The 13,590-nt window shown below is 45.5% G+C and overlaps 1 protein-coding gene across 1 annotated transcript in view; it reads left to right on the top strand.

Moving 5' to 3' along the window:
* The window catches only part of LOC149466131 (uncharacterized), a 104,725-nt gene that overhangs the window by 69,829 nt on the left and 21,306 nt on the right, over window positions 1-13,590 (top strand). Inside the window, exon 18 of the mRNA XM_089672699.1 lies at window positions 1,770-2,747. Coding sequence (XP_089528825.1) covers window positions 1,770-2,747 — 978 coding nt within the window. The remainder of the gene's footprint in view (window positions 1-1,769; window positions 2,748-13,590) is intronic.

Below are 13,590 nucleotides of genomic sequence, written 5' to 3'. Positions count from 1 at the left end.
AATAAAAAGTTATTTTTTGCCCACCTAAAAGCTAAGTTCACCTTTTGAAAAAAAAAAAGGAAATGCTAATTTTTTTGCAGCAGATCATGGGTGCACTACTATGGGATGGATAGCAACAGAGGACTCTACAGTGGGGGTGATGTGAAGGTGGCTGAGGACACTGCTTTGGGGGGAAGGGGGTACAGGACACTATTGTGGGGGGGAGGGGATCAGAGGACACTGCTATGGGGGGAAGAGGACACTACAATGGAAGGGTGATGTGAAGGGGGCAAAGGATACTGCTTTGGGGGGAAGGGGTTACAGGACACTACTGTGGGGGGGATGGGATCAGAGGACACTGCTATGGGGGCAAGAGGACACTACATTGGAAGGGTGATGTGAAGGGGGCAAAGGACACTGCTTTGGGGGGGGTACAGGACACTACTATAGGATGGAGGTGGGGGGGCAGAGGACACTACAGTGGAAGGGTGATGTGAAGGGAGCCACGGACCCTGCTTTGAGGGGGGGGATACAGGACACTACTATGGGATAGAGGGGGGACAGAGGACACTACAGTGGGGGTGATGTGAAGGTAGCTGAGGACACTGATTTGTGGGGAAAGGGGATCAGAGGACACTGCTATGGGGGCAAGAGGACACTACAGTGGGGGTGATGTGAAGGGGGAAAAGGACACTGCTTTGGGGGGAAGGGGGTACAGGACACTACTGTGTGGGGGAGGGGGTCAGAGGACACTACTATGGGGGGAAGAGGACACTACAGTGAAAGGGTGATGTGAAGGGGGAAAAGGACACTGCTTTGGGGGGGGGTACAGGACACTCCTATGGGATGGAGGGGGGGCAGAGGACACTACAGTGCGGGTGATGTGAAGGTAGCTGAGGACACTGCTTTGTGGGGAAAGGGGATAAAGGACACTACTGTGGGAGGAGCGGGGCAAAGGACACTACAGTGGAGGGGTGATGTGAAGGGGGCAGAGGACACTGGGTTGGGGGGAGGGGGATAAAGGACACTACTGTGGGGGGAGGGGACAGAGGATACTGCTATGGGGGAGGGGAGAGGACACTACTGTGGGGGGGTGATGTTAAGGGGGGGCCTAGGACACTACTATTACACACTACGTGTTCTTCATGCTGTCTTTTTATTAAGAGCTTGATATTTTTTTTTTTAAAAGGCAATGACCAGGATGCCCCCCGTCCCCCACCAGGGATCTTTGATTTACTCCATGTTCTCCATTCAGATCTCCACCTCTAAAAGGTTGCCTACCCCTGTGTTACATATTCCACCCTAAAAATGGCTGGAACATGTAACATATTCTAAAGTTAAACTTATCCTTTAAATTGAAAAGTCAGGAATTTTAATAGGGTTTACTTACATTTTTGCTTGACTGTGTGTGTATGTGTGTATATATACTGTATGCTCCAATTTTCTTTCACAGGCTGAATACATACTGCTAGGGCAACTTGCTTCCAGAACTCTAAACTGGCCTTAATATGTGATCGGTGAGACGTTGACTACAGCTGGCCATAGAAGGACCAAAATTGTGTGGCAGTCCTCATTCGACAGAGCAGAGTGCAGGTTCCAATAAACAGTCGGTTCTGTAAATTACTCCTATTACTAGGGTTAAAATGAACCCCCATACTACAAATTTCCTTTGATGAAAGGGGATGGAAATTCATTATTTTCTGCCAAGTGTTAGGGAGAAATGTCACCTTTAAATCAGTAAAATAAATATGACTTCCTTCACTCCTGTGTTACTGCCTTATTTATTCTAGATGGACGATACAGAAGATATAACACCAAGAGACAACTTGCAATCTCTCCAGATGATGAAATAGAAGATTATGACGTCTCATCTGAGTCTTCAGAGGAAGACCTTGTTACCCCAACCCTTCATCCAGGACTTCACAGGACAGATCTGTCATTCGATCCCTCTACACAAGGCAAAAATTGTCCAAGTCACTCACCTCCCCTGAGCAATCATAAAAGTGCTGATGGGGATGGGACCTTCTCATGTACCGAGTGTGAGAAATATTTTACTGTGAGAGCCAAGCTTATCAAACACCAGAGGACCCACTCAGCAGAAAAACCCTTCTCGTGCTCTGAATGTGGGAAACGTTTCAGGCAGAAATGCCTTCTCCGGAGACATCAAACAAGGCACAACAGTGATAAGCCATTCTCATGCTCCGAATGTGGGAAAAGTTTTGTCCAAAAATCAGATATCGTTCGACATCAAAGAACTCACACGGGAGAGAAGCCATTTTCATGTTCCGAATGCGGAAAGAGTTTTGCTCGGAAACACTACCTTTACACGCACGAAAAAATGCACTCTGGGGAGAAGCCGTACTCATGTTCTGAATGTGGCAAATGCTTTTCCCGGAAATCTTATCTTAACACGCATGAGAAGGTTCACACGGGGGAAAAGCCATTTTCGTGTTCAGAGTGCGGGAAAAGTTTTGCTGACAGATACCGCCTCGTCACGCATCACAGAGTTCACACTGGTGATCGACCCTATACTTGTACAGAGTGCGGGAGAAGCTTTGCCCAGAGCTCAGATCTGATTAGACACAGGAAGGTTCACACTGGTGAACGCCCGTATTCATGTTCTGAGTGCGGAAGAGGTTTCATCAATAAATCGGATCTGATTATCCATGAGAGAATCCACACAGGCGATCAACCGTATTCGTGTTCGGAATGTGGGAAACGATTTTCGCACAAATCTACCCTTAAGTCACATCTAGGAACCCACAGATGATGAGGTCCTTGCATCACAAAGACAAGCTACTTACACGTATTTTCTCTACCTGTCATGGGGCCTGGTTTACAACAACACATTATTTATTAAATTATATCTGCTGAATGTATACACTGAATAAAGTTGATCTTTCTCCCCGTTTAATTTATGTACAAATTCAGGGCGGTGCTGCTTTTACTCCTCTGTGACTGCACATTTTCAAACCAAATCAGTTTAGCCAGTCTGTAGATTACTTTTTTGTCCCAGAAAATTGGTCCCATGTGTACTCCACCCAAATGATTTATATTGTGAGGGTTATCACACTTCTGAAAGATAGCGAAGTTCTGAAATGAGTGTGACGGTCAAGGGCCAGGCTCGGAGACCAGTAGCTAGAGCAGCAGAGAGGCTCCTACCCAGGAGCCTCTACAAGCAGGTCACCTTGGCGGATGACAAGCGCTCAACCGACGTGCGGAGACTAAGCACTAACGGGTGTTCACCAGAGCTCCTGATGGTGGAGATAGGGTTTGCTGCATGTTAGTAACCGGTCAAGTTCCTCAAGATTGCCCTACCAAGAGGTGAACATGCCAGGGTTCAGAAGCAGATATAGCAGGTTGGGATCAAACAGAAGCGTAGTCAGTAAACAAGCCAATGGTCGGTAACAAGTGGTTGCAGGTTGGGATCAAGCAGAAGTGTAGTCGAGGAACTAGCCAAAGGTCGGTAATGAGTGGTAGATACGGAAGGTGGCATACATCTCTTTTGACTTAACCACTTTGTAAACTACCATATTTTTTAAACGTATTACAAATACTGGAGTTTAAAGGAATTGTGTATTGTTGAAGAGGATGTTCACCCCCCCCCCAAAAAAGAAAATTCAGCGGCTATACTATAGCTGCTGACTTTTAATAAAAGGGCACTTACCTGTCAAGGAATCGAGTGCTAGCCTTACCCAGCCTGGTTCTTCGATTGTCTTCTGGTTCCGTACACCACGTCTATGGTACAACGTATAAAATTCAAAATTCTAACCACAGCTTACAAAGCCATCCACAACACTGCCCCTAGCTACATCACCAACCTCATCTACAGATACCGCCCAAATTGCCCACTCCGCTCCTCCCATGATATCCTCCTTTCTAGCTACCTCATCACCTCCTCCCACGCTCACCTCCAGGACTTCTCCAGAGCCTCTCCCATCCTCTGGAACTCCCTACCACAGCATGTCTGGTCAGCCCCCACCCTGTCTGCCGTTAAGCGATCTTTGAAAACTCATTTCTTCAGGGAAGCCTACCCCACCTCCACCTAAGAACTGTACTTGAATCACCTCCGCCAGATCATCCCCCGCAGCTATCACCTTTTGTATCACCTCCCCCTTCCTTTAGATTGTAAGCTCCACGAGCCGGGCCCTCCTATTCCTTCTGTACTGAAATGTATTGTAATTGTACTGTCTCCCGTTATATTGTAAAGCGCTGCGCAAACTGTTGGCACTATATAAATCCTGTATAATAATAATGTCTAGTGTGGGAATCCGGCTGCGGCTCCAGAGCCGGCTTCACACTGTGCATGTGCGAGCTGCGCTGTGCTTTGTGAATGGTCCTGCAGCCTTCTGGGTCCTGTGATGTACACCAGAAGGCTGGGGCAAAGCGGGGTGATTCGAGAAGAAGTGACAGCAGATACCTATCAAAACTAGGTACCAGCTCCCATCCCCAAAAAAGAGTGCCCAAAATTTCAACATAAAGTGGGAAAGGGGGAAAAGTGGAACTTCCCCTTTTGGGTAAAGTTCTGCCTTAATGTTGTCCCGTAAGCTGCATTAAAAAATTTGCTCCCCCTAAATGATATTTAAAAAAATTGCATTGATATATTTTTAACAAATTGTTGGAAATTGGGTGTAAAAAAACGGCCAAAAAAATGTAATCCAGGTTTGTAATTCGCTCTCATGTAACATCTTTGTTATTGTACAATTTATTACAGCAAGTCGTAGTAGCAGGGCAGGCGGGTTTTTGCTTGGCCCAGCAGCTAGTTTCTTCGCATTCTCTTAGAGGTGCTATTTGGCACTGAATATCACGTGTTTGGTAATACAGTTATTTCTCACTTTATTTTAGTATTAACCCACTGTATTGGTTGAGCAGGCGGGTGTTTACTGATCGTCTCCTATTTATTATTTGTATTTTCTGTATTATTTGTTATCTATGCAACTGATGCTCTGTAAATATTATCATTATTTTGCACCTTATATTAGCTACATAGCTATAGTAGCAGGGCAGGCAGGTTTTTGGGTGGCTTAGTAGTCAGTATTTTCTTATTATTTGTATTTTTTTACACTGATATCTCTGGTTGGTTAATATACACTATATTGCCAAACGTATTGGGCCTACCCTCCAAATCATGTGATTCAGGTGTTCCAATCACCCCCATGGCCACAGGTGTATAAAATCAAGCCCCTAGGCATGCAGACTGCTTCTACAAACATTTGTGAAAGAATGGGTCGCTCTCAGGAGCTCAGTGACTCCAAGCGTGGTCCCGTGATAGGTGGCCACCTGTGCAATAAGTCCATCCGTGACATTTCCTGGCTACTAAATATTCGACGATCAACTGTTAGTGGGATTATAACAAAGTGGAAGCTGTTGGTTATGTGTTATAGAAGACACTGGTAGTGATAGCAGAATTCAGGCTTTACTTGTGTGGCTTAAGTTACAAACATACAGAGCACATTTCTCAGCAGACAGGTTACAGACTCATTACTTCCTATAGAGATGATAGAGAGAGAGAGGAAGAACCAGCAAGTATTACATATATACAACTAGTAACCTTTAGTGTACAGTGCCATCTACTGGTCAAGTGATATTAACACACAATACTATATATAGTACATTATAGTACATGCTGTTGCATTCCCAACAGAAGCAACTGGGAACAACAGCAACTCAGTCACCAAGTGGTAGGCCACGTAAAATGACAGAGCGGGGTCAGCGCATGCTGAAGCGCACAGTGCGCAGAAGTCACCAACTGTCTGCAGAGTCAATAGCTAAAGACCTCCAAATGTGGCGTGGCCTTCAGATGAGCACAACAACAGTGCGTAGAGAGCTTCATGGAATGGGTTTCCATGGCCGAGCAGCTGCATCCAAGCCTTACATCACCAAGTGCAATGCAAAGCGCCAGATTCCGTGGTATAAAGCACGCCGCCACTGGACTCTAGAGCAGTGGAGACGTGTCCTATGGAGTGACCAATCACGCTTCTCTGTCTGGCAATCTGATGAAAGTGTCTGAGTTTGGCTGTTGCCAGGAGAACGCTACTTGCCTGACTGCAATCTGCCAAGTGTAAAGTTTGGTGGAGGGGGGATTATGATGTGGGGTTGTTTTTCGGGGGTTGGGCTTGGCCCCTTAGTTCCAGTGAAGGGAATTCTTAAGATGTCAGCATACCAAGACATTTTGGACAATTTCATGCTCCCAACTTGAGGGAAGAGTTTGGGGATGGCCCCTTCCTGTTCCAACATGACTGCGCACCAGTGCACAAAGCAAGGTCCATAAAGACATGGATGAGTGCGTTTGGGGTGGAGGAACTTGACTGGCCTGCACAGGTCCTGACCTTTTGGGATGAATTAGAGCGGAGACTGCGAGCCAGGCCTTGTCGTCCAACATCAGTGCCTGACCTGACAAATGTGCTTCTAAAAGAAGGATCAAACCTTCCCATAGACACCCTCCTAAACCTTGTGGACGGCCTTCCTAGAAGAGTTGAAGCTGTTATAGCTGCAGAGGGCGGGCCAACTCAATACTGAACCCTACGGACTAAGACTGGGAGGCCATTAAAGGTCATGTGCGTGGAAAGGCCGGCCGACCAATACTTTTGGCAATATAGTGTATTATGTGTTTGCTTTTTACTATCTATTCAGCAGTGTGACACTATTTATATTACTTTAGTCTCATATCTAAATCAAATCATGTTCATGGGGGGTATTGAATTCTCTTGAGGGCAATTGGATATACACTCACTGGCCACTTTATTAGGTATACCTGTATAATTGCTTGGTAACACAAATTGCTAATCAGCCAATCACATGGCAGCATTTAGGCATACAGATGTGGTGAAGACAAACTGCTGAAGTTCAAACCGAGCATCAGAATGGGGAAGAAAGGGCATTTAAGTGACTTTGATTGTGGCATGGTTGTTGGTGCCAGATGGGCTGGTCTGAGTATTTAAAAAACTGCTGATCTCCTGGGATTTTCACGCACAATCATCTCTAGGGTTACAGAGGATGGATCTGAAAAAGAGAAAATATCCAGTGAGCGGCAGTTGTGTAGACAAAAATGCCTTGTTGATGTCAGAGGTTAAGGTCAGAGGAGAATGGGCAGACTGGTTCAAGATGATAGTCAACAGTAACTCAAATAACCACTCGTTACAACCAAGGTATGCAGAATACCATCTCTGAATGCACAACGCTTTGAACCTTGAAGCAGATGGGCTACAGCAGCAGAAGAGAAGACCACACCAGGTGTCCCTCCTGTCAACTAAGAACAAGACACAGAAGCTACAATTCGCACAGGCTCATCAAAATTGAATAATAGAAGATTGCAAAAACGTTGCCTGGTCTGATGAGTCTGGATCTCAGCTGCAACATTCAGATGGTAGGGTCAGAATCTGTTGTAAACAACATGAAAGCATGGATCCATCCTGCGTTGTATCAACGGTTCAGGCTGATGGTGGTGTGATGGTGTGGGGGATATTTTTTATCACACTTTGGGCCCTTTAGTACCAATTGAGCATCATTTAAACACCACGGCCTACTTGAGTATTGTTGGTGACCATGTCCATCCCTTTATGACTCCAATGTCCCCATCTTCTGATGGCTCCTTCCAGCAGGATAATGCACCATGTCACAAAGCTCAGATCATCTCCAACTGGTTTCGTGAACATGACAATGAGTTTACTGTACTCCAATAGCCTCCACAGTCACCAGATCTCAATCCAATAGAGCACCTTTGGGATGTGGTGGAACGAGAGATTCATATCATGGATATGCAGCCAACAAATCTGCAGCAACTGCGTGATGCTATCATGTCAATATGGACCAAAATCTCTGAGGAATGTTTCCAACACCTTGTTGAATCTATGCCACGAAGAATGAAGGCAGTTCTGAAGGCAAAAGGGGGTCCAACCCGGTATTGGCACGGTGTACCTAATAAAGTGGCCGGTGAGTGTACATGTATACAGACACGCTTCCACAGTGACCTCTTCATTTTTCCAATATAGAAACAACTGCACTTAGGTTTGATGTCAGGAAGTTCATGCAGAATGGTGCGTCTTTGCGAATATCCAAGAGCAGGCACAGACTGGCTTGGAGCCACATGTCACAGGTTGCTACTAGTTGCATGTATGCATGTACGAGAGTACTGGCACCATGAACTAAGTGAAGATTGTAATGTCACTGCTTCACCTCTCCACCTTGTCCAATCAGAGGATGCTTTGTGATCATTGTGAAGATGCACTACAGCAGGGCAGCCACTTGGCACGGGACCCGGAAGCTAGTGGAGATTACAGTGATTTCCACTGATAGGTGGCACTTATTGGAACTGTTAGGCGGCACTGATGGGCACTGATAGGTGGGACTGACTGACACTGATAGGTGGCACTGATAGGCAGCACTGACTGTCATGGATAGTTGGCACTGAAAGGCAGCACTGACTGGCACTGAAAGACAGCATTGATGGGCACTGATATGTGGCATTGATGGGCACTGATATGTGACATTGATGGTCACTGACAGGTGGTATTGATGGGCACTGATATGTGGCATTGATGTGTACTAATGGGCACTGATATGTGGCATTGATGGTCACTGACAGCTGGCATTGATGTGCACTGACTGGTGGCACTGATGGGGCTACACTAATCATCAGTGCCCTGATGATTAGTGTACATGTCCCCTCTGAGGAATGCCGTTTGCCGGCTCTACTCTCCTCACTCACTGTCTGCCGATAGCCAGCATTTCCTATTTACATGCGATCAGCTGTGATTGGACACAGCTAATCACACGATAGAGCCTACATAATCAACTCTTTACTGCGATCGGTGATCCGCTGTATCCCAGGGACTCAGCACACCACCGATTGCTGGGGTGTGCATGTGAAGCTAGAGTGGGAGGATGTCGTATGACGTCTTCCCAGAACGAGAGTACCGCCACCCTCCCGTCATTTCCTTATATGGAGGGCGGGAGGCGGTTAAAGTGGTTGTGAACCTCAGACATAAAATATGAATACAGCATATCCCTTTATAGTGTGTACCTGTCTCAGTTAAGAGCACTAAGTGTCATTTTTGTCTGCTGCTTCATTCCTTTGTTATCAGCATGAATTACTTCTGACAAGTTTTCCTGACCCTAAGAGATAAATGGTGACAGAGGAGGGACCTCCAGCAGCCTCAGCTCTGTTCCTGTGTGCTGTGTGAAGGGGGGGGTGTCCCTTCCCTCCAATCAGATCTCAGCTTCTCCTCACTAAGCTGTGCAGTGTGTAATTTCAGCTCCCTGTCCCCTTTTTTTGGAACTCCAAAACAATAGAATTCAAAAGAAATATAGAGAAGAGAGGACTGCAGATAAAAAGGTACAGTGTATGTAGGAGGATTTGTTTCATCTCTTCATTGGCTATATATAAGAGTTTACAACCACTTTAATGCCTTTGTGAGTTACTTTTCATGTGCAGTAGCTCATATACAGTGGGGGAAAAAAGTATTTAGTCAGCCACCAATTGTGCAAGTTCTCCCACTTAAAAAGATGAGAGAGGCCTGTAATTGGCATCATAGGTAGACCTCAACTAGGAGAGACAAAATGAGAAAAAAAATCCAGACAATCACATTGGCTGATTTGGAAAGAATTTATTTGCAAATTATGGTGGAAAATAAGTATTTGGTCAATATGAAAAGTTCATCTCAATACTTTGTTATATATCCTTTTTGGCAATGACAGAGGTCAAAGGTTTCCTGTAAGTCTTCACAAGGTTGGTGCACACTGTTGCTGGTATGTTGGCCCATTCCTCCATGCAGATCTCCTCTAGAGCAGTGATGTTTTGGGGCTGTCGCTGGGCAAAACGGACTTTCAACTCCCTCCAAAGGTTTTCTATGGGGTTGAGATCTGGAGACTGGCTAGGCCACTCCAGGTCCTTGAAATGCTTCTTACGAAGCCACTCCTTTGTTGCCCAGGCGGTATGTTTGGGATCATTGTCATGTTGGAAGACCCAGCCACGTTTCATCTTCAATGCCCTTGCTGATGGAAGGAGGTTTGCACTCAAAATCTCACAATACATGGCCCCATTCATTCTGTCCTGTATATGGATCAGTCGTCTTGGTCCCTTTGCGGAGAAACAGCCCCAAAGCATGATGTTGCCACCCCCATGCTTCACAGTAGGTATGGTGTTCTTTGGATGCAACTCAGCATTCTTTCTCCTCCAAACACGACGAGTTGTGTTTCTACCAAACAGTTCTATTTTGGTTTCATCTGACCATATGACATTCTACCAATCCTCTTCTGGATCATCCAAATGCTCTCTAGCAAACTTCAGAAGGGTCTGGACATGTACTGGCTTAAGCAGGGGGACACGTCTGGCACTGCAGGATCTGAGTCCCTGGTGGCGCAGTGTGTTACTGATGGTAGCCTTTGTTACGTTGGTCCCAGCTCTCTGCTGGTCATTCACTAGGTCCCCCCGTGTGGTCCCGGGATTTTTGCTCACCGTTCTTGTGATCATTTTGACCCCACGGGGTGAGATCTTGCATGGAGCCCCAGATCGAGGGAGATTATCAAATCAGCCAATGTGATTGTCTGGATTTTTTTTCTCATTTTGTCTCTCATATTTGAGGTCTACCTATGATGCCAATTACAGGCCTCTCTCATCTTTTTAAGTGGGAGAACTTGCACAATTGGTGGCTGACTAAATACTTTTTTGCCCCACTGTAAGTCTCATTCTGTGGTCCCGGCCTGGGACACAGCATAGGCGGGACAGATGGACAAGACACAGGGCTGTCCTGGCAAATCCGGAACAGTTGGAATCTATGCAGTAATATTTTTTCTATCTCAACTCTCTTCCCCAAACAGTGATTGGCCAATGCTAAGGAGTGATTATGCGTATAAGATTCAAGATCTACAGAACCCAATAAAGTCACAATAAATATATTATGATAAAATTATGAATAAAATACATTTTATTTGTTGTACTCTTATTAACCAGATAAGGACCACCCTATAGCTGCTACTGTGCAAAACCACGGGTATATACTTGATTTTGCACTCCCAGGTATAGGAGGCACGCGCACGCTCCCGGCACGCCACTTCTGCCCTGGTTAGTCAAAGCAGAAGCTGATCAGTATGTTCTGGCGAATGGATGATTGATGGCACCCGCTGATCAGCAAGGAGAGACACAGATCAGCGGCGATCTGCTGGATTTTGTTTCCCTGCAAATCAGAGAATAAAATCTAGCAGATTGCCTAGTAAAATCAGCACACTGTGTACACATAAACACAGGCTAGGCACACAGTTAGCCCTTTGATCACCCTGGATGTTTAACCCCCTTCCTCGCCAGTGTCATTAGTAGAGCTATAGTGTATGTTTGTAGCACCGATCACCATATTAGTGTCACTGGTTCCCACAAAGTGTCACTGCCAAATTGTTCACCGCAAAATATTGCAGTCCCGCTATAAGTCCTTGATCGCCGATATTTTTTATATATATAAAAAAAATCCAGTATATATACCGTAGTTTGTAGGCATTATAACTTTTGCGCAAACTAATCCATATACGCTTATTAGGATTTTCTTTAACCCCTCGCCTACAGGGCACTTTTACCCCCTTCCTGCCCAGGCCAATTTTCTGCTTTCAGCACTGTTGCACTTTGAATGACAATTGCGCGGTCATGCAGCACTGTACCCGTATTACATGTTTATCAATTTTTTCACACAAATATAGCTTTTATTTGGTGGTATTCAATCGCCACTGGGGGATTTTATTTTTGCACTATAAACAAAAAAAAGAGTAAAAAATTGGGGGAAAAGAAAGGTTTTCTTTGTTTCTATTATAAAATTTTGCAAACAGGTAATTCTTCTCCTTCACTGATGTGCGTTGATGAAGCTGCACTGTTTGGCAGCACTGATGGGCCCTGATAGGCAGCACTGATGGGCATTGATAGGCAGCACAGGTAGGCAGTACTGATGAGGTGGCACTGGTGGGCATTGAGGAGGCACTGATGATGCTACACTGATATGCAGCACTGACTGACAGTACTGATTGGTGGCACTGATGGGTGCAACTGCTGGGCACTGATAATCAGTGCCGATGTCCTCTGTGACATTTGCCGCTTATCGGCAGTACTTACCTCACGCTGTGACAGTGTGAGGAAAGTGCAGCCGATAACCAGCAACTGTATTTACTTAGTGATCTGCTGTGTCATTGGACACAGCTGATCACGTGGTAAAAGGCTCTGTGATTGGCCTGTTACCTCATCATTCGTAGGACACAACGATCATGAACAGTGCTGCGTGTGCGCTGCTGGGGGCTCTCAGGGGGTGCGTTCTGGGAGGACGTCATATGACCCCCTCCCAGAACTGGGCGACCACACCGTAGCCTTCTTTCGGCTATAGCGCGGTTGTGAAGTGGTTAACCAAAAAAGTGTCGCAGAATACATATTGGCCTAAATTTAATAAAAAATGTGATTTTTAAAAATCTTTTTATTGGATATGGTTTATAGCACAAATTAAAAATATGGTTTTGTTTTTTTCAGTTGTTGATCTTTTTTTTGTCTATAGCGCAAAAATTAAAAACCCTGCGGTGATGAAATACCGCCACAAGAAAGCTCTATTTGTGCGGGAAAAAAATTATAAAAATCTCATTTTTGTGCAGCATTGCATGACTGCGCAATTTTCGGTTAGAGTAAAGCAGCGCCTTATAGCAAGGAATGGCCTGGTCAGGAAGGGGGGTCAATCTTCAGGAGGTCATGTACAAAACTGGGTGATTGGGCAACATAGAGCCCTGACTGTGCCAGAGAACTGTTTGCAGCTTGAGTCGCCACTAGATGGCGACCTGCTATAATGTGAGGGGAAGAAGTGTCCCTGGTACAGGGAAGGCGTCGGCCATTTTGCTGGAGCCCGGAAAACCTTGAGACAGGAATTTTTCTAGCTAAAATAAATTTCCTGGAGGGGCTGTGAGGCTGGAGAGTGTGAGCCCAGTGAGGAGGAGGTAATAATAATAATCTTCTTATTATGAGAGAAGGGGGTCCCAACACTGTGTGGACTGGATGGAGGGATCATGTCACCTCCACACATCCTCATCTTCCTGCAAGTCCTTTGATGTGGAGAAGATTAGATGGGGGGGCTCTGGTGGGGCTGGAGGTAGGGTATTCTACAGAAAGCCACAATGGCTGGCTTCACATCTGTGATGGGTGCGATAAAGCACCCATTTCCGTAATGCACATTACTTGAAATGGAGCGTGTCAGTATTATTCATTTTAAATGGCGCCCCAACGCACTAAGGCAGGCGACGCACCTGCGCCTTAATGCACCAAATTGCACAGTGCTTTGCGTTCTCATAAAAAGGGTCAACTGCTGTTTTTGTTGCACAGAGGTGCGTTGGCGGCCTATTTAACCCCTCGCCTACCGGGCACTTTTACCCCCTTCCTGCCCAGACCAATTTTCAGCTTTCAGCGCTGTCATACTTTGAATGATGATTGCGCGGTTATGCAACACAGTAACCAAGCTAAATTTTAATCTTTTTGGTTTTTTTTAGACAAATAGAGCTTTCTTTTGGTGGTATTTATTCACCACTGGGGTTTTTTTCTTTTTTTGCTAAACAAGCAAAAAAAGACCAAAAATTTTGAAAAAAAACTACGTTTTTCTTAGT

This window comes from Staurois parvus, unplaced genomic scaffold, assembly GCF_062004578.1.
Source record: "Staurois parvus isolate SC_StPar_1 unplaced genomic scaffold, SC_StPar_1.0 ptg000132l, whole genome shotgun sequence".
Classification (NCBI taxonomy): Eukaryota; Metazoa; Chordata; class Amphibia; order Anura; family Ranidae; genus Staurois; species Staurois parvus.
Note: the sequence above shows the minus strand (reverse complement) of the source record. Positions and strands in the feature narration are given on the sequence as shown.